Source organism: Mustela nivalis (assembly GCF_964662115.1).
Source record: "Mustela nivalis genome assembly, chromosome: 19".
NCBI lineage: Eukaryota > Metazoa > Chordata > Mammalia > Carnivora > Mustelidae > Mustela > Mustela nivalis.
The window spans coordinates 3056462-3076814 of NC_139038.1; the positions used below are offsets into that span (position 1 = coordinate 3056462).

At 51.5% G+C, this 20353-nt stretch overlaps 1 protein-coding gene across 4 annotated transcripts in view; it reads left to right on the forward strand.

The window, feature by feature from the left end:
• SDK1 (sidekick cell adhesion molecule 1) overlaps window positions 1-20353 on the forward strand; it is an 869284-nt gene that overhangs the window by 765621 nt on the left and 83310 nt on the right. For all 4 annotated transcript variants that reach the window (XM_082714190.1, XM_082714191.1, XM_082714189.1 and 1 more), the window contains 3 exons: window positions 6136-6251; window positions 7597-7786; window positions 9755-9853. In XM_082714190.1, the coding sequence (XP_082570316.1) occupies window positions 6136-6251; window positions 7597-7786; window positions 9755-9853 (405 nt within the window). The remainder of the gene's footprint in view (window positions 1-6135; window positions 6252-7596; window positions 7787-9754; window positions 9854-20353) is intronic.

Here is a 20353-nt window from a genome sequence, read left to right on the forward strand (position 1 = left end):
GGTATGAGTAAAAGTAAGATATTTTTTGTTTTAGGAAAGAAGGAAGAAAGGAAAGGAGGTAGGGAGGAAATAGGGCCTTGATTGCTTTAAAATACATAAAATGTATGAAAGAGAATATGTAATAAGTATAAAATTACTTATATAAATTCTTTACTTATTTATATAAGTTTAAAATTATTAAAGACTTCCAGGTGTGAAATGAATAAGTTCTGAGTAATCTTATGTATAGCATCATCATTATAGTTAATAATACTGCATTAAATACTTGAAAGTTGCCAGGAGATTAGATCTTAAATGTTCTCACTACAAGAAAGGGACAATAATTTTGTGACTGTTCGATGTGTTAGCTAATGTTATGGTGGTAGTCTCTTTGCAGTACATAAGTATCTCAGATCAACATGCTGTACACATTAATCTTACACAATGTGGTTTATCAATGATATCCTGGTAAGAATTGGAATAAATATAAAATAAGGCTGTAGTGTTAAATTATGAAAATAAAGCATTAAAACTTTAGGTAAAGATTCAGATGCCACTTTGGAAGCACTCTTTAAGAAAACAAATAGGATACAGCCACTGAAAATAAAATGCTACCATTAGGTGAAAAGCAGTTTAGACACTGCTAAAGAGAGAATTACCAAACCGGAAGCTAGGTATGAGTAAATAACTTAAAATATAGTACAAAGACACTGAGACTGAAAACGTGATAGAGAGGCTAAAAGACATAAAGAATGGAATGAGAAGGCCCAACATATAACTAATAAGACTCAGAGGGAAAGGGGGGAGGAGATGAGAATGAGAAAATATAGGCAATAATAGCTGAGAAGCTTAAGAACTGATACTTTATCAGACTGAAGAAAAGTGAATCCTGCACAGAATAAATAAAATAAATCCACACCGAAACACATTATGCTGCAACTGTAGAGCATGAAAACCAAAGAAAATCTTGAAAACACTTGGAGGGAAGGCATCTTACCTACAGAAGACAAGACAATATGAAGCCAACTTCTCAAGAACAGTGGAGGCCAGAGGACAATAGAACAATGGAATCATAATGGAATGAGAATAATCTTGAAGGAGCTGAGGGAAAATAGCTGTTAAACTCAAGTGTTACACAAAGCTAAATTACTTTTCAAGGATTTTGTTCCAGAAACTGTAAGCTAAATAACACATAAGGTTGAATAAAATGTAATAAAAATGGAAAATAATACTGTTTTGTTAGGTTTCCAAAGAACATTCTCAAAAGACAAACCCATGGCAAAATTGCTGAGGTGATACTATATTTTCATAGAAATTTGTTCAGCTCCTGCAAAGCTCCCTTTAGGGTGGTCAGGAGAATGTGGAGGAGATCACTCTAGGCGTCAGCTCACCCCAGATGCTTGCTTCTAGCTCTGTTCCCTTCAGACAATCTTGTGTAGCCTCCTACCTGGTAACTCTGAGGAGACTCTCTTGAATGATATTGTTTGCTTTTGTAGGCGTTTCTGTGTTTTAGTTAATATCAAGGTGCGGCTTTGGTATCAAAAGAAAAAAAAAAAGGCACGATGAGTTTGTTTTTGTCTTGGTTGACAAAAACAACACAGACATATTTTCACACAGCTAAAGGACAATCACAGGCTGGAACTAGGCCCCCGGAAATAACCGCTTCGATTTCATCATTTGCTTGTTGAGAAAGTTTCTGGTCTCGAAATTGTCTTTGCAATGTAAGTTCTGCTTTATGCTCACACATTCTTTCTTATTTTGATGGTTCTGGCTTACAGAAAATTATTTTTTGGCTTTTAATGGGATGTTTGTTCAATTAGAAGAGTTTTGGTTCTCCAGATGTTTTCATCACAAATTGAATAATAGGGTTATTGATCTTCAAGATGAGATCACTCAGACTTCAGACATTTGGGGTACAGGAAAGGTGGGCTCCTAGGACCCCTCTTGGGCTGATCTCTCCACCAAGAGTACTGGTGCTCAGACATTGGTACCCCCAACCTGGGGCCTTCTCTGGCATCCTTTCCACTGTTGCTGGTCCTTTGGGGCTTCAGCACCTCCACCTTTGAAGTGCTTCCAGAACCTCCTACTGGGGCAACCCTTCACTTCTGACAAGCAGGCCCCTCCCCATTGCAGCAATGTTGATGTCTTACCTTCCCTGGTCCAGCAGAGGAATCGCCCCTTCCTAGAACAGATCCTGCCAAGCACCACTCAGCCCATGGGGGTGGGTAGGAGAGGGCAGGTGTTGCAAGGCCCAGGGGTGGAGTGCAGCTGATGGGGAGGCAAGGGGGGGAGGGAGCCGATGGGGAGAACAGAACTGCAGATGCATGTCTTGTGGAGATGGCCACACAGGGGTCCTCTCATACGGCATAGTCATGGCCGTACAGAAAGCTGGTGTGGGGAGCACAGGGCAGAACATCTTGAACCACATTGAAATGACATTTCCCATTTTGAAGTATGCTCTAACTAGCTTCATGACATCCTCTGATTTATTATGATATAAGGATAAATGAGGCCCTAAACTTCAAAAGACTGAGCCATGAGGAATCCTGGAGAGAGAGCAGATGAAGAAAAGAGAAGCATTTTAATCAGAATTGTTCTTCATGAAAGGAATCTCTAGCGCTGTGCCCAGATGCAAGATGGCAGGTTGGAAAGGAAGTTAAATCTACCTCGAAACAGATAATGGAAAAGATTTTTCTTTTCTTACCAAATCTTAAAACCACAGATACTTTGTAACTAAATGGCAGACTAGATCCCAGTGAGATCTGAATCCACTGACACTGAATCCCGAGCATGGCCTTTTTCTGTGACTCCGTCCTTGGACATCCAGCCAAGCACCTGGTGCCACATGCAGTCATCCCACTCACCGGGTGGCCTTCCTTCTCTGGGACAGTGGACGCCCTTCAGGACACGCATGCACATATTACCACATCCTAGAAAATCAGTGTGATCTGTAGATCCGTGGTGAGGACTGAGCACTCGCCGTGTCACACATGGGCCCACAGGAAACCATTACAGATTGGAGAGGCAGACGCATTGTGTTGCTATGACAACAGTCTCTCTCTCTTACAGACAGGGACGGTTCTTAGAACGCAGCACTGCTGTTGTGGGCACGTAGCACCTGTGGAGTTCTCATCTTACTCTAAATAGAGTCCGATAAATTGTCATCTTGCCTGTGCTTCGAGTCATGACTCAGTTCACAGTTGAATCAAGGTAGCGGAGTATCCCTTGTTTCTGGAACACAATAAACATATGTGTGAGTGATGTTCTGGGGTGACTGCCATGGCAGGAGCCCCCTCGGACACGGAGAACGTGCATGAGCCCTGTGGGAGCCGCCACCAGAAGTCACGGGAGACACAGGGAATTATGGGTGACGAGCACGTATCCCTTAGAGGGCTGAGGAAGCTTGAAATTATGAATATTCTTTTTTGTGACACTTAGCTGCTCAGATAAATTACTACTATTTTGTTGAACGACTGACAAACCATAGGAATGACTCCCAACTGACATATTTGGGAAGAAAAGGTGTATCTTGCAGGTGTGGGCTGACTGACATTGTCTCTCTCTCTCAAAGTATGAGGAAGATCCCTAAACCCTTATGTGAACAGACACCAGCAGGTGACTCTTCTGCTCTGGGGCCACGCTGACTGGCCTCCACCAGCAGCCAGTCTAACTAACGCCTGTGTTCTGAAGGTGGTTGATGTGGTGAGTAGCGGGGACAGGCCCACCGCTGGGCCGTGGAGGCCAGGAAGTCACCGGACCTTTGTTTGGAGCCAAGGTCTTTGCTCCACTGTCTGGGGACCAGAAGGTGCCAAGCCCTCCCACCCACCCCCCAGGTTCCATGTTCCCTCAGCAACGTGCCTTCTCGGGCTTTCCTTGGTCTGCTCCTCTCGGCCTCTGTCTGCAGGAGCCACTGGCTGTGGTGGTGACCTGGCCAAGCTGGAAGATAAGGTGACAGCACCTCGAGGACCTGTGTGACTCCTGGCACTTTTTTCTTGAAGACAGTATTAGTTTCCCAGGCCGCTGTAACAAAGCACCCCCGACTGAGAGCTTAACACAGCACAGATTTACTCTCCTGCCATTCTGAAGGCCAGAAGTTGGACACAAAGGTGTCAGCAGGGCCCCGCTCCTCTGCAGACCCTGGGGAAGGCTGTGCTCCAGGACCCTGTCCCTGTTCCTGCTGGTTTCCAGGCTCATGGCCGCATCCCTCCAGACTTGCCACAGTGGCCTCCCTGCATGCGTGTCTGTCTCTTCCTGCGATGCCCTCAGAAGGACACAGGTCATGCTGGATTAGCTGCCCTTCACCAGTATGGCCTCATGTAACTAATGACATCTGCAGTGACCCTAGTTCCCAATAAGTCCCATTCTGACCTGCCAGGGGTTGGGACTTCAGCACATGGAGGCCGGCAGGGAGGGGGACACAGTTCAACCCATAATGAAGACCAAATCACTTCAGTGAAGAAAATCCAGGAATCAGACATCGGAGAGCAGCATTGTTGTGCGAACCCTTGTTACTGTGTGTTCAGAGCAAATGACTGAGCTGCCTACAGTTGCTTTGCTAGGAGGACAGAGTACTTGTGGGAAGGAGGGTAGGTGGGGCTGTGGATGGAGGGTGGCCAGAGCCCCTGTGAGCGGAGCATCCCTGCTTCTGAGGCGCACTTGAGGGCACGCCCCCTTCTGTTCACAGAGCCACGGTGGCCTGCAGAGAAGGGATGGATGCCTCGAGGGCTGGGGGCTTGGCAGCCTTTTAGTCACCCTCCTTCGGTAGGGAAGGGAGGTTATGGTGTCATTGTCTCACTCTCTTCAGCACAGAGAGCCACGGATTGCCTCCTCATTGCAAAGCCAAGTGCTGGGGATGGGCACAGGGGAGAAAGAGGGTCGGTTCGAGGACGGGTGGGCTGCACTTGGCCATTTCACAGATGGGACAGTCAAGGTCCAGAGGAGCAGAGCAGCTTCCCCAGGTCCCATGGGTTGGGATTCTTGTCGAGTTGCTCTCGCTCCGCAGCCTGTGAGCTTGTTCCTTCCCTGTGAACACCTCAGTGTCTCTCAGCTTCAGGTGGTTTTATCCCTTGCTAGGGATGTGGGCAGGTGACCGCTCGGAGCCTCCATTCCTTCCTCTGCAGAGTGGTCCCTCCCACGTTGAATGCCAAGTCCTATCCCGTATTACTCTCCATGAAACCCACTGGACTTGCAGGATTTCATCTCCTGTTCAACTGTGGAGGCTCTGGAAGGTGGTGGGAGGTGTGACCTTCAGGCCACAGCCAACAGTTGCCTTGTGCTCAGTGCCTGTCCATGAACACTGCATCCCCTGACTTTGCTGGGGAGCTCTGGGAACTCTCTTTTCTGTCTGAATAAAGTTTAAATGGGTTCACAACGAAACTCTCAAAGCAAATTGAGATGATCTGGAATATAAAGCCTTGCTTTTAAACCTTGACTCTTGTCCTTACACACTTTCTATCCGAACCATTGCAAACATGGAAGACAAACTGAAATTTGTTCAATGATATACCTAAACAGAAGAGAATAAATCCTACACATACACAGGTCAAGAATTGCATAGCTTGTATCCGCAGGCCCTTCTTGTGAAAAAGCCCTCACTGAAATGCATTGGAGAGGGGGGTGGTCCTCCAGCCTTGGTCTCTCCATCTGCAGAATGGGGCTAATAACCCCTGCCTCCCAGGGCTGTTGTGGCTCTTAAAGATGACAGTGGATCCGAGACCCCTAGGACAGGACGTGCACTTAGTGCCTAGGAAATCTTCCCTCCCGTCCCCTTCATGCAGACCATGCTGTCCCCTCCTCACCAGCACCTCTGCCCCCTCTCAAAATACCACGTATTTTGCAGATGAACTGGTGTGTGAGAGTGATCTAAGATCAAAGTCTGCAGGTCCCACAAGTTAATATAAAAACAGACCAAGCAGATTTTCTTGCTGGGTGGATTCAGGTAAGATTGAGCTCCTAAGTACCCCGGATTTGTGGAATTTGCTGCTAATATTAAAGAGATTTACATTTCTGTTATACCGCTGCAGGCTTAATCTGATCACTGCAAAATGCTCAGAATTCATTGCTCTTTCAAGGACAACTTGATTGGGTAAAAATTGGACCTTTATTTACAGAAGCCTTTGGACTGTGGGTACCAATCTGTTTTACTCGCCTTTGCAGTTCCTTCAGCCGCGCCTGAAAACGTGTCGGCTGAGGCTGTCAGCTCCACCCAGATTTTACTGACATGGGCTTCGGTGCCCGAACAGGACCAGAATGGGCTCATACTGGGCTACAAGGTATGTCGGGGGTGACCCTTCCATGCTTAGGCCATGCAGGTGCTCCCGCGTGTCACTCCCCTAGACCAAGGAGCGCAGAGGGGCGTCCAGACCTGCAGCACAAGCCTGTGTTGTGACGTTCACATCTGTTGTCTCCTCTAAACTTCATTCCCACCTGGGGATGAGGCCCGGGTACGACCTCCTAACATAGGCGCAGATAAGGCATGGATGGGAGCCGGCTGCGTAAACTCGAGCCTCTGCTTCCAGGCTTGTACAACAGGAGTACCCGTGGTGGCTGGCTCGGAGTATGACCTGAGAAATAAGTGGGTTCGATTTTGTAAGAAGCGCTTTGCTCCTAGCCTGTGCTGAGTCAGTGCAAACTACCTGCTCACACACGGGCATTCCAGCACCGTGGGCAATCCCGGGCCATGGCGGGCGCAGGAGGGGGCGTGCGCCTTTCTGCTTCTCCAGGAGCCCTTGCTGGGTTCAGTCCTACTTGTACTTACCCACGTGTGCTTGTGATCCATCCCCAGAGCGGAGGGATGGATTTTCCCGGCTGTGCCCAGCAGCCCCCCTCCACCCTGGTCTGTTACACCCCACCCCACATGGCCTCTGGGCATGGGTACTCCCCACTTTCCTGGTTTCCATCCCTAGTCTCCGGTTCTCCCCACCGGTTTCCCTGGGCGTTCAGGCTGCCTCGGGCCCTGCTGGACATGGCGCTGCTGCTGGGCAGGTGCAGTGACCTGGGTCCCGGCGAAGAGAGCTTGCCTGTGACATCCAGGCTCCTCCCTGAGGACCTCCATCTTCCATGGCCTTCTGGGTCCCCGACTGAGGGACCCGCGCAGGAAGGGTGAGCTGTGAATGACTTAGCAAACCAGAGGCAGCTGGCAGGGCCATGGAGCAGCGCCTCCCAGGGTGCTGTGTCTGTGTGTGGGGCCCGGGATTCCGGGACTTACAGCAGCTGTCCTGAGGCAGGAGCTCAATTTCCCAAGAAGCTGGGAAACCAAGGTGGGGGGGTGGTGCTGGCTCCTTCTGCCAGAGGCACATTGTCTGCATTTGTGATGGAGGCCTCACCCTCATGGCCGTGGTTGGTGTGGCTACTGTCTGTCGTGCACCTCGGATCTTGTTAGTCGTCACTCGGGGGCAGCACGCCCAGCCCCGGCCTGGGTCATGACTCCAGCTCCTCTTCTGCCCCGGAGACTGGCTTCCCCCCAAAACACCAGTGTATGGAAACTAGACCCGTAAGCCTGGAGCACAGCTGCTGTGGCGGAGAATCCGCAGTCAGCTGGTCCTGGCCGTGAGCTGGAGGGACCCCCTCCTGGCACCCACACCTCTGTGACCGCACACGTGTACGCTGTGGTTCCAGATCCTGTTCCGGGCCAAAGACCTGGACCCCGAGCCCCGCAGTCACGTCGTGAGAGGGAACCACACGCAGTCGGCGCTGCTGGCCGGACTCCGCAAGTTCGTGCTGTACGAGCTGCAGGTGCTGGCGTTCACCCGCATCGGCAACGGCGTGCCCAGCTCGCCCCTCGTCCTGGAGCGGACCAAGGACGACGGTACGGTCACGGCGTGCTCCAGCAGCCCCAGCGACCCGAGCGCGCTGGTCATCTGTAACTTAATTTTCAAACCACTTCCACCACCCCCTCCCCCCACCTTTTCTCAGTTGAGAAAAACAAAACAGGATTGTTTTTCAGTCACTGAGCGTTTATATGGCCAATTTCAGCCTGGAGTGAATTTTTACAGCCTAATTATGAACCTCTGCGAATTTGGGTCGTAAATTGAAAGAGGCCTCACAGTAAAGGCCGGGTTGGGTGGGGGCCGTAAAACGTCCAGCCGCTTCAGCTGGCGGCGTCCGCACAGATCGGGTTAGGAGCCCCCCCCCCCCCAAGCCTGGGTGCCTCTGTTTCCCTGGTGCCAGCCGCTCCCGCAGTCCGCACGCCAAGAGGTCCCTAGAAGTTCGTGCCCCGCGTGCAGCGGTCTCCGTGGGCTCCATGGGCTCCAGACTCCCCGCACCCATGCTTCCAGGCCGGGATAACAAGCGCCTCTTGACAGCTCTGTTTTTATGGAAGTCTAAATCATCAGCACATATGTTTTTCCACTTTGCAGATGTCAAACACTTAAAGGTTATCTCTTTTTACATTTTTATTGTTACATGGGCTGTAGCAAATAGTCAGGGAGGGGTGGTATATATTCTAGGGGAAAATACAGCTCTCCCCGCCCCCTCCTCCACACACACACCTTAGGGATCAGAAGCTTCTCACAGAAATGCAACAACTCGATTTCCTGGTACACGTCTGCCGAGGTCATTCAGTTAGCCCCACGGTGGTTTGTGCTCTCCTGGGAGATGGCAGCACGCTGGGCTTGAGTCGAGGAGAGGAAGGAGCTCTGCACACTGTCCTGTCCTGGATGCAGAGCCCCGGGGGGGGCTGGGGTCTGATGCGGGGGCAGTGGCCTCAAGGGTGTTAGCAGAGCTCTGCGAACCCATGGCAGCCTGGGTTACAGGAACGGAAAGAACCAGGGGCCTCAAACCTTGGGCAGTCACAACTGCCTCCTTCTAAAGTAGAGGCTGGAACTCACAGAATGCTTTTCCTTCTTCTCCCACAGTGCGATTTCCACTCCCGCAGTTCAGTGTGATCCCAGTGATGCGGCTTGGGGACAGGGCAGGGGACAGAGGCCACATAAGCCTGCTGTTGAGATTCGCATAATTGCAGCTGGTCCTGGCTTCTGAACCTATACCCTCCTTACATTTATGTTACCAAACACAAGGGTCACAGATTTATCTAAACCACAGGTTTAAAATTTTAAATACTGTTCTCTACTTAATAGTGAGAGGCAGAATTCAGCAGCCTCAGAATGACTGTAACACCCATAATCCTATCTCTGTGTTCATTGTTCTGAGCCCCTTGCCTCTTACCTGGGAATCTGTTCAGTTCCAACAAGAAGTTCTGGACTGGCCACTCACCTCCCCCTTTAAATATATTTACAAGGGCCATGACACTGGTAGGCAATGGCACCACGCCACACAGAATTATTATACATGTTTGTGCACATCAACTCTTAATTTTCTAAGACGATGCATAGGGGAATAATCATTCATTGTAAACATGGGGAGGGACTTTAGGCCATCGGATTTATCTAACTCCTGGTAGCAGGTGTCAAGCCCCCAAAAGGATTCAGCCCACATTGGCAGAATCTTGACCTTGGGCCTGGCACACTTGCAGCCTCACTCCCCTTGCACTCACGGGCTCCCAGCACGGTCTGTGAGCACCACTTCTGGAGGCTGGAAAAGCAGCGGAGCTGGGTTCTAAATGAGGTGTTTTCTCAACACCATTAGGGGGCCACGTGGAGCCAGTTAGATTCCAAAATCCATTCGTGGCCTTGGAGCATCTGGTCCATGAACAGAGTCACCCATGGTCGCAAACACTTGGCCAGCCCACAGAGCCCTGTGTAACGTTGTAACCTCATCACGTCCCCCTGTAGCCCGTATCGACACCTGGCTCACAGGTTTCTTTTCCTCCCTCCAGCCCCGGGCCCACCAGTAAGGCTCGTGTTCCCAGAAGTGAGACTCACATCCGTGCGGATCGTGTGGCAGCCGCCGGAAGAGCCCAACGGCATCGTTCTGGGTAAGGAAGCGGCCGTGATTAAAGAGATCATAGCTCAGAGGAAAATAGCAATTACATTGATTTCATCTGGTTTTTATTACACATCAAAGAGGTTGAACCAAAAAAAAAAAAAATTGTGCCTGCCGCCACCCGGCACTTTCTGTGTGAAGGAAAGCAGGGTACCTCCTCTGCCCTGTAAGCTGTGTGCTAAGGTTCCTTTGCAGGTTGAAATTTACATTTTGTTGGCCCAGAACATCTTCCATTTGTTTGGGGTTTGAAACAAAACCATCTGTCTTTGGCCCTTCCTTCAGCTCTGAAATAACCAGGCTGTTTCCATGGGCATCTGGGAAGCAGCCGCCTCATTCCTCATGCGAGCCAGAGACCCGGGTTTCCCTCCCCAGTTCTGGGAAACATCCTTGGCTGCCAGGCCCTCACCTCATCCTTTTAAGAAGTTTCCAGAGTGAATTGTGTGCCTTGGGTCCCCGGGAAATTGTTTACTTTTAATGTTTTATCCAGGGAGGCCTCTCGGATAGCATTGATGAAAAGCCTTAATTTTTTTTAGTTCCCCAAAGGCAGCAAGTCTTTTTTTTTTTTTTTTTTTTTAAATCAGTTCCTTCATTTAGTCACCCTTTCGGCATGACGAATTCAGGGCCTCTCCCATGCACGGCGTCACATGCATGGTGGGCCGTAAGGAGTGAACAAGAGGTGCCCGTCCTTGGGATGTGAGTGGCTCCTGGCACTGTCAGGGAGAGGCACGAGGACACGAGGACCATGCAATATGACAGCTGACTAATGACCATTCACGAGATGCCCGGCAAGCAGGTCTCCGGGGCTGAGGGGCTCGCCACGGACGGAAGACAGCTTTGGGGCTGGATCTTGCTGGAGAGTGGCCTCTGCAGCCCTGGAGGAAGGGAAGAGTGTCACCCACTCACCAGACGGAATGCCTCGTGCTTGTGGCATTATAGACAGAACCCAGCCTGGAGACGTGGGCTGGGCCAGGCCGGGGACGGCTGGGGATGGTCGGGCCGGTCAGGCAGGGAGTGCCCAGGGGCCCAGATGCGTGACATAAGGCATCTAACAGCCATGACCCCAGGCTGGGTCTACTCTCCAGACCCAGGCCAGCATCCAATAGGGTGTTTCCCCAGTCCAGACTCGCAGCAGACCCCCGTGTGTGTCTGCTTATGCACTGGGTGGTTACAGGAGAATTATAAACCTTGCACTTACAGACAGGTAGTAACAATCACCACTCATACCCGCCAGCTTCTGACATTAGGATTCTAAGATTTGGTTTGAAAGGGGGTTTTACTTCATTAAAAAACACTTTTTTAAAAAATCTGTGCTGAGGGCAGTAGGGAGTCACCCCAGGACTTTGAGCAGCAAAGTGACATAATCAGGTTTGTCTTATAGGTAATAACTACACAGAGAGGCAAATATTTTTTGAGTTCTTGCTTCATGAACACAGGGAGGACGGAGCCTGGGGTGTGCCGACATCGTCTGCTGCAAGGCTGGGGCCCTGCTCAGTCTCTCCCTTCCTGGTGCCATTCCCAGGGTTGCTGGGTGGAATACTTAGCTAAGAGTATTTCTGAATTGGGTGACCTTCAGAACTACAGGTTCTTGGTACCTTAATACCACAATGAGCCACAGAAGAAGCTGCTGGTAGAATGTGTATTTTGGATCCTGCCAGATGAGACGGGATTGCAGACCCCTGTTAGGCCCCGTGCCTTATGCTCCAGACCGGGGTAGGAGATGGTCCACGGAGTGCATGGCTGGGCCACAGGCCTCCCTGAGCCCCCTCAGTACCATGCCGGCTGCTGTCTCTCCTGGACGGAACTGGGCTAAACGTCTGATGACCCAGGGAGCGGCCCCAGCTTTCCACGAGACAGGAAATCTGGAGCACAAAATGTGAATTCTGACCTGTCACAGTACCCAGAGTCTCCAAGAAGCAGAGTCTCCCCGGCCTGCCGAGGAGGGAGGCCCTGTCCCCTCCCCCCCAGGCCTAGCAGCCCCTGCCCACCCCCAATGCTCCTGCTGAGGCCTCTGCCCTCCCCCCGGGCCAGCCCTGTACTGTACTTGCGGGTCCTTTGCCCTTCTGTGCCTCTAACGTCACATTTGATGTCGTCTCCGTCTGCAAGCTCCCTCCACGCCTGTCCCTGCCTGGTCGTGCCCACTGTCACCATGCAAGTCTCACTGTCCAAAGGTAAAATCTTGTCACTTACCTCAAAGGGCATTTCTAACGTTTGTACGTCTGATTGAAAAAGCGCTGTGAACAGAGAATTCACACCACGATGAGATGGCATTTACAGCATTCAGATTTAGAGCCCTCCTGGGATATGACCCAGGAGAGACAGGGACATAGGCAAACACACATACACACACACACACACACACACACACACACTCACTCACTCACTCACATACTCCTGGAGAATGATCTGGAATGCCTGGGCGAGGGGAGCACTTCTGTCCCTGAATCCCAGAGGCCTTTCTTGTCAGGTCATAAGCCTGAGTTCTCACAGCTGTACCCAAGGAGACATGCACGGGACACTCCTGCCATGTCATGTTTGATGACAGGACACCCACGTGTCCATCAGTCAGGCCACAGAAAGGTATGTTGTGGACACTTCCCGCAGCAGTTAAAGGAATGACCAAGGCCTACATGAATCAGCATGAGGAAGTCTCAAAAGCCTGTTCGGGGGAGAATACACCCAGTGGGAGAAGGTTCCTGCACATAGTGTGATTATCACCATTTATGGGTCCACACGGTCCGTGCACGTGTAAACTCACAGACAGGAATACACCCCGAGTTGAGAAGGGACGTTGCCTCTGAAGTAGGTCTGATGGGGCTACAGGATGGCCTCAACTACCCCGTCTCATCTTCTCTCTTATATGAAAAAAGAAGTCCAATTTGGCAAAATGTCTAGATTTATTCAAGTTGGTACGATGAACACTTGGGTGTTCCATCTATATTATTCCCAGCATTTTCTCTATATTGGAAAGATTTATAATAAAAAAGGACAATCATAAGATAAAAATAACACATTCACTCTAAACTTTGAAAAAATAGAAAATTCAGACATGTAACAGGAAAAAATGAAAATCACCACAATCCCACTTCCCAAAAAATAATGTTAATATTTTTTTCCGATCATTTTTCTAAACTTGTAAGCACAAAGTATTTCCTACTTAGAAGGCAGCCTCTCTGTCGTATTACAAGTATGTTTAGCGACGGTGACCCGCACATGTCCCTCCTGCCCCGTCCACCACGGCCAACCGCCTGGACCCCCAAGGGATTTTGTGTTTATCTCTTCTTCGGTTTTCTATAAGATATTCCTAGAGTTAAAGTTAAGCTTAAAAATCTAATATCATGGTTGCCTGTTTTTAGATTTCATTCCAACTCTTGTCACGTGTTTGTGACTTTGCTCTTCTCTTCCCACGTCATGAATCTTTCCTGCGTAGACACCCAACCGGGATGTATGCAGCATCTATAGTGTCCTGGCGCTTGCCCCTGGGTGCACGTGTGGAAGGGTCCCCAGCCCCAGATGAGCGCGCCCAGCCTCGCAGGTCTGTTGGCTGCTCCCATCCCTGGGCTGCCCATGGCTTCATCTCAATTCTTACTGTTCTGTTCCCTTTTCAGTCTCTGATATCTCCTTCTCGCTTGCTGGTTCAACCATGCACTTAGGTTTTCATTTCTTGATACCATATTTATTAGTTTGAGATGTCTTTTTTTTTTTTAAGATTTTATTCATTTATTTGACAGATAGAGATCAAAAGTAGGCAGAGAGGCAGGCAGAGAGAGAGGGAGGAAGCAGGCTCCCTGCTGAGCAGAGAGCCTGATGCGGGGCCCCATCCCAGGACCCTGGGATCATGACTTGAGCTGAAGGCAGCGGCTTTAACCCACTGAGCCACCCAGGCGGCCCAGTTTGGGATGTCTTAACAGGAAGTTTTTTCAGGACATCTGGTTTACCAGATGCCGAAAGCAGACTTTTCTCTGTATACTTAAGTGCTGCTTGGATGTCCAAGATGCAAACATATTCATCCCGAATACATTATAATTAAAAATTTTTTAAAAATATGGATCATGTCCCAATTGTGCAGTGAGAAATAACGATGTGACCGACGTCCTTAGAGGTGAATCTTAACAGCATTTCTGATGATCTCCTCAGGATGCAGGTCTGGAAGCAGACTAACTGGGAGAAGGTGCTAGAACATTTCCAGAGTTCTTCCCCTACATGTCACACTCTCCCTTCAGAAACGCTGTGTCTACATAATAAACTCATGAATCCTGGGCGTCGTCCCCTACTCTCCCCTGGGTTTGAAGCACCATGCTCTGGACAGGCCAACAGCAATGTGGGCAAGCTTGCAGACTCGGTAGCCCAGGCCGATGAATTTAGGCACTGGACTGAGGCCTTCTGTGCCTCAGTTTCCCTATCCCTCAAACGGGAATAACACATTCCCTTGTAGTGTTAACTGAGTTGTGCATGAGAACCTTAGGACAACACCTGCCACGTGGGTAGCATTCAACAAATGTTTGCTCACATGCATATCTATTTAGTATTTCATATGTCTCCTGGACTGGAGAATTCTTTCTTGTCCCCCAAGTCTTCGCCCAGTGCCCGCATCTAGCTGGTCATCCCAAGCAGAGGTTTCACACGGACAAGACAGGGAGAAGAACCAGAAAGGGCAGAAGTTGGATTCAGGCTATAAGGGACATTCAAAAGTTTGGATTTTGATCTGTAGTCCCTGGGGGTGCCAGGTGGGGGGTGGTCACTAAAAACCAGGTAAAGAGAGAGCATCATTTAATACCTCGTGCATTCTGACCATGGCAAAGCAAAGGTAAAATAGTGCTCTGTCTATCCATAATGCAGAAAAACACCACGTCCGAGCGTCTTCTGTGTTAATGGCCTTTAGTTATAACGGTAACAAATGTTGTCTGGGCAGCCCGTCACCTGGATATTATTACAGCTAGCACATCAAATTGCAGATGCCGTAGGAAGGATGAGAAAACAGTGCCTGAAGATTCAGATCAGTGTTCGAGGGAGAGAATGGGAAACATCTTTTTCGCACGACTGGCTTCCCACCCAGAGACCTCGAATCAGTGCTCCTGCTCGGGGCGCATGTATGAACTCCTCCCCAGCCCAGGCTTTGGTAATCTATATCAAAACATGCTCTTGCATTTCCAAAAAAGATTAACAGCATGAAACAGCACCAAGCGCCTGCAGGGAAAAACACTTGCTTATTTGCGTAAATATTTTACTGTGGAGAGCTTTTAGCATTTAGAGCCTGCCTTTGGGGGACGCGGCGGGAGCCCCCTGAGCACGGTCACCCTCCCTCCCTCGCTGGCGACTCCACTCTCCCTTAAATGCTGCCAAGCTAACATGCGGCATGTGCTCTTTAAACCCACGCGGGGCTGCCCGCACACACACCAGAGCTTCCCCCCACCTCCACCTGCCTGCCGAGGGCCTAACATTTACCCTCAGCTTATTATGGAAGGGGGTGCCAAGACTCTGCTGAGAGTTAGGATCGCAAGGGACTGTAATCCCTGTTTGCAAATACAGTTTTGATCCATTGTTGCATTTGTCTGCCCCCAGCCCTCACGCAGATAAGCCGTAGAGCCAACAAGCCATACGGTGCCTGGGCTGGGCCTTCCAGGGGCCATTCTGTGGCTGTGGGCTCTCCCAACAAGTCGTGGGTGCTGGCAGGGCCATCACCGCTCACACCCACCCACTGGGCTACCGAGGGGGTTAGCAGCACCATGCCCCATGGGTGGCCTTGGCTTCAGGCCCCCAAGCGGGCCCTAGGGACGCACCACCAAACAGGCGACTCTCAGATGGGGGCATTTCGCTCGCCCAGGATGCATGCAACTCAGGAGAAGCCTCCCACCCCCCAACAGGCCGTGCGCAGCTCCCCCGGAGGGCTCCAGGTGCGGTCCACAGTCACCCCATCTGAGGAGGCAGCTGAGACCCACCCTCCCAGGAGCACAAACCCACCCCAGGAGGCTCCCAGCACAGAAGCATCTTAGAACCTCCTCCTGCATCTCCAATAGCAGAAGGTTCTAGAACTGGTGTTGGGCTTGAAACACACACCCTTTCCTGATTCTGATTTTCAGGATGTGTGTTTTTTTCCATCTTCTGGGCATGTTCAGAGCTCACGTAGTTTCCATCTTCGCCTTGGATCAGTGCGGCTCATACTTGGCCTTGCTCCCCGGAATGCCTCTATGATCATAATTCACCCATAACCTTACAAATCAGACTTCACTCGGCCGTGTTTCCCTCCTGGTATTGATTCGGCTTGCCCATTCTTTCCTAACCCCCAGCGCAGCCTTCTGCCCTTATGCCACGACACCCAGCACGCTTATGTCCCTGATGGCACTCGAGCTGTGTAATTACGTAACGGGCCTTTTCCACCATGACACTATCTCCCGTGATTCCCGACAAATGCAGGAACCGGTACTTGGCTGCTTCCTTCCACACTTGTGCACAGGAAAAGCTCTCCTCTCCTGCCCGTTGAGGCTGTAGCATTTTAAGGACGTTTGAGGTGCCCCGTCTTTATGTTCACCAGGCCACAGAATGAGGACTGGGGGACATCATCCTGACTTGAGGGCAGAGAAGAGGAAAGGAAATAACCCTAGGTTGAGGGACTTTCTCCCAATAGCTCGTGTTAGGAGCCAGAACAAAAGCAGAGCTGACAAGCCAGGTTTCCCGCAGTTGCAAAGGGGCGACGCTGGGCCTTGCTGTTCCGTGTGTTGCTTGAATCAATGCCATGGCTGCAGGAAGTGGGCCTTGTGGGCTCCATGCTTCGGTGGCGGAGGAGCCCAGGACAAGCCCGCCGCAAACACCCCCTTCCCGCTCTGTGCTGGTAGCGCCTCGGGGAGCAGGTCCGCGCGATGCAATATTCCAGCCAATCCAAACTCACGCTCCTGAAGGACAAGAATGAGGCTTTCCAGATGTGGTGAGAAGACACGAATGAAAAGCCTGCACCTGGAGTAAAATTGGTTTTGTTTCCGTTTCATAAGTGTAGAAAAATGATAACAAGCAGTCCCTAAGACAGGAACAGTGACCTCGAGGTGGTGGTAGGTGCCCTGTACGCCGTTGGCCCTCAGGGCCCCAGCATCGCCCCACACAACCTGGCCTGCCGTGTCCTGGGGCCAGCAGGGCACTGTGCCTGAAGGCACTCTCTGCTCCGGGGGCCAGGCTCCTGGGGAAGTTGCCTGCCAGCAGTGCAGGCCCGTAACAGCTAGGGTTGGGGGGTCACTGCCGTAACCCCTGCCACACCCCCAAAAGCAGGCAGAGCCTTGAGGGCCCAGCAGGGGAACTGCTTCCTCGCACCATCTGTGAGCTTCCTCTGTCTCCTGGGCTCGCCTCCCCAGCAAACTCTTCACCCTGGGTTGTCTTGGAGCCGACTGGGCCCCTCAGGACTCAGGCAACAACATCCACAGAACAGAAAGTGTCTGGTGTGAGCAGAGCCCCCGGCTGTCAAGCCCCTGCCCCTGCATAACCAGCTCCGTTCTCCTCTCCGGGCCGGTGTGGCCAATGGTGACCCACAGCGGCCCATGGCATGTGACATTCAGAGGGGCCTGGGCCTCGGGCCACCTCCCATCCTGACACACGCTCTACCCCTCCTTGGTGCTCCGGGCTCCGGCGGCTGAGGGCTCTGGCATTGGGGTGGGCAGGGTGGGGGGGCCATTCTTCTTGGGTTGTCATGTTCCTAGTGGCAGCTCGAACTCCAAACCCTGCTGCAGGGGCCCCGAACCCACCGCCCTGACCTTATTCCTGGTGCAGGTATCCCAAGCCTCCTCCAGACAACCCCAGATTTTCTGTCTGCTTTCTGAAACAACCCATCCTTTCCAGAGGAACCCTGGCCTCGGAGTTCCTGCTTCTCTGCTGTGCTGGCATCCGCCCCTGGGCACTGGTTTGTGCCCCTCCACTCCCCGTTCCCAGATGCCTTGCCGTCCCTCAAAATCTCCTTGCAAATGTCCTGTGGAATGGCCAGATTATTTTCCACTTGTCTCTCTTTTCTTCAGATCATCAGAATTCTACCATTCTAGAGCAGGAAGGAGCTGGGGAAGCAGCAGACCCTCCCCACCCCGGGCACAACGGGGCTCCCACGCTGCTCTAGTAAGTGGGAGGTGCTAATAAGTAGGGCGAGTTTTTGCTTGATGCACAATGTAGGGCTGAGAGCTTCTCCCTCTTCCCTTCTGGGTCTTACAGCTGGCCGAAGAATTAAGCTGACAAAAGGTGAACGGGAGAAAATTTTAATTTTGTGTGTACAGGAGCCCCAAAGATCGGAGGCTCAAAAGTGACCAAAGCAGTCTGTTTTTTAATGCCTTTGAGTTAAAGAAATAGTGAATTGGTGAGGAGTTGGCAAGACCAGGAGTTTGGGCTTGGGGGTCGACTGGTGAACAGGGTTCTACAGCCACCTTGGCCCTAACCTGTCCCAGGCGGGCGACAAGGCTGCTCTCTTCCTCCTGGTGCATCAAGGGGGACTGACGTCCTGTGTTCAGGGGGACAGAGGAGTGTCTGAGCGTCCCTCCGGCGCTGGCCGTTTCTTAAGTAACTTTAATCCAAAATAATCAAGAGGCGAAAATGGCATATTTGGGGGTGGCCTACTCTAACTCTGCTTCAGGGGCTGGAAATGAGAAACTGGGAGTTGCGCTGGGGTCGGCCGAGGTGTCGAGTATGGAGGAATGGCCTGCAGGCCGCAATCTTGGGCCCCTTGGGGGGCCAAGACCTGTGCGTGCAAGGCGGGCTGTCGGCCCGCTCCAGGTGCTGGGGTAGCGTGTGCAAGCAGGTGGTCCCTGTGTCTCCCTGCTCCCTCGGGCACAGGCGCGTGATCTCACGGTGAAAACAGCACCTGCTCAGCTCCTCCCACCTAGAAATCCCATGTGCCCTTGCACGGGGCCCAAGCCCCAGACCCACGTACATCAGCCTGCTTCCGGCGCAAAGCAAATCTTTGCCTCTTTGAGAGGGCTGGTGTCTCTGCATCACGAGGAACGATATTCAGATGGCCGAACTCACTGACACCAGGTCCCACGTCATTTTTGAGGTTTTAAAAATGTTATGTTTGCTCGTGTTCTTCTAGGTAACGTCTGTGTCTGTCAGTGTGGCCTCTGGGCTTCATTGTAAAGGTCAGTTTGTCTTTGCAAAATATCTTGCCTTGCTCTCTCTAGTTGAGGGAGATGCGTATGTTAATGTCACTGGTCAGTCATTAACGTGCTTTTTGTTCTGGATGCAGACAACCCTCCTCCACATGCTCAGGGTGGGCGGGGAAGGGGTCCCCACCAAGGCCTCTGGCTGACACCGGCCCTACAGGAGGCTCGCTTCAGCCCCTGTGTATGGACCACATCCCCAAGCAGGCAACATGGCCTTGGGACAGCGGCTGCCTTCCCTGAAAGCTTTGATCTGTCCCGTGCGCCACTTTAAATCAGCTGAGCAGGCATCGCGAGTCCCCCCACCAGCCTCGCTGCAAATCCTGACAACATAAAAATAATACCACGACTCGTAACAGCCAGAGAGAGGCATCCTGAGGTCAGAAGTGCTTTAAGAGCGTTGATTTACATAACTTTTACAGCCCCGGGTGAGTTTCAGAGCCGAAGTTCAGAGTTAATAGCTCAGATAACAGAGCTAAACGCACAGACCAGCAGGGAAAGAAAAGCAATACTGTAAGCAATCAGCCGTGTGTGACTGACAAGCTGGGGGAGGACGTACGCCGACATCACCCCATTCCCAGGGTCAAGTCCGTGGGTGCTGTAGGAGGAATTAGGGACTGAGTACCTTGTGGAAATCAGGACCGTCAGAGGCGAGGACATCGTGACACTCGGGCATGGGGAGGAGAAGGGCCACAAACAGATGCCGAGACTTGTGACGGGCCAGACCTGTGGCCGAGTGAATGCCTACCCAGGGGTGCTACCGAGGAGAGCCCGGCACGGGGCAGGATGCGGGCCCAGCTCGTGCACACTCAGGCAAGGACGAACGCGTCTCCACGGAGGCCTCAGCAACCCTGTGCTCTCCGACACTCTCCGGAAAGACACCCAAGAAGCCAGCAGAGCCGACCTGGCGGGCTGGGGCCTGGGCAGGAAAAGGTGTCTTTAAGCTCATTCCTTACACTCCCATGTTATTTGTGAGCTGTGTGAGTGTAATACAATTCAAGAGTAATGACGAAACATTGCAATAGAACATCTTAATGCCTTCATTAAGAAAAAAAAAAAGCAGCTTAAGGAGAGGAATTTTCCAAGATGAATGCAATTGCGAATTCCGGGACAGGAAACCCCGTTCTGGCCAGAAGACCGCTGGCCAGGGACGCAGTCTGGGCCCCAGAGCACAGGCCACTATCAGGCAACGCGCACAGAAGGCCTGAACTCAGCATGGGCTCTGTGCCCGGATCAGTGCGGAACGCACAACACACAGCAAACTGGACAGGTGTGGCAGGGCCGGGGTGTCCCTCCTACGTCTTGGTCCATCCCCAGCTCCGACGGGCCCGAGCGGGAGTCTGACCCATGTCTGTCTGGGTCCCGTCCCTGGCTGC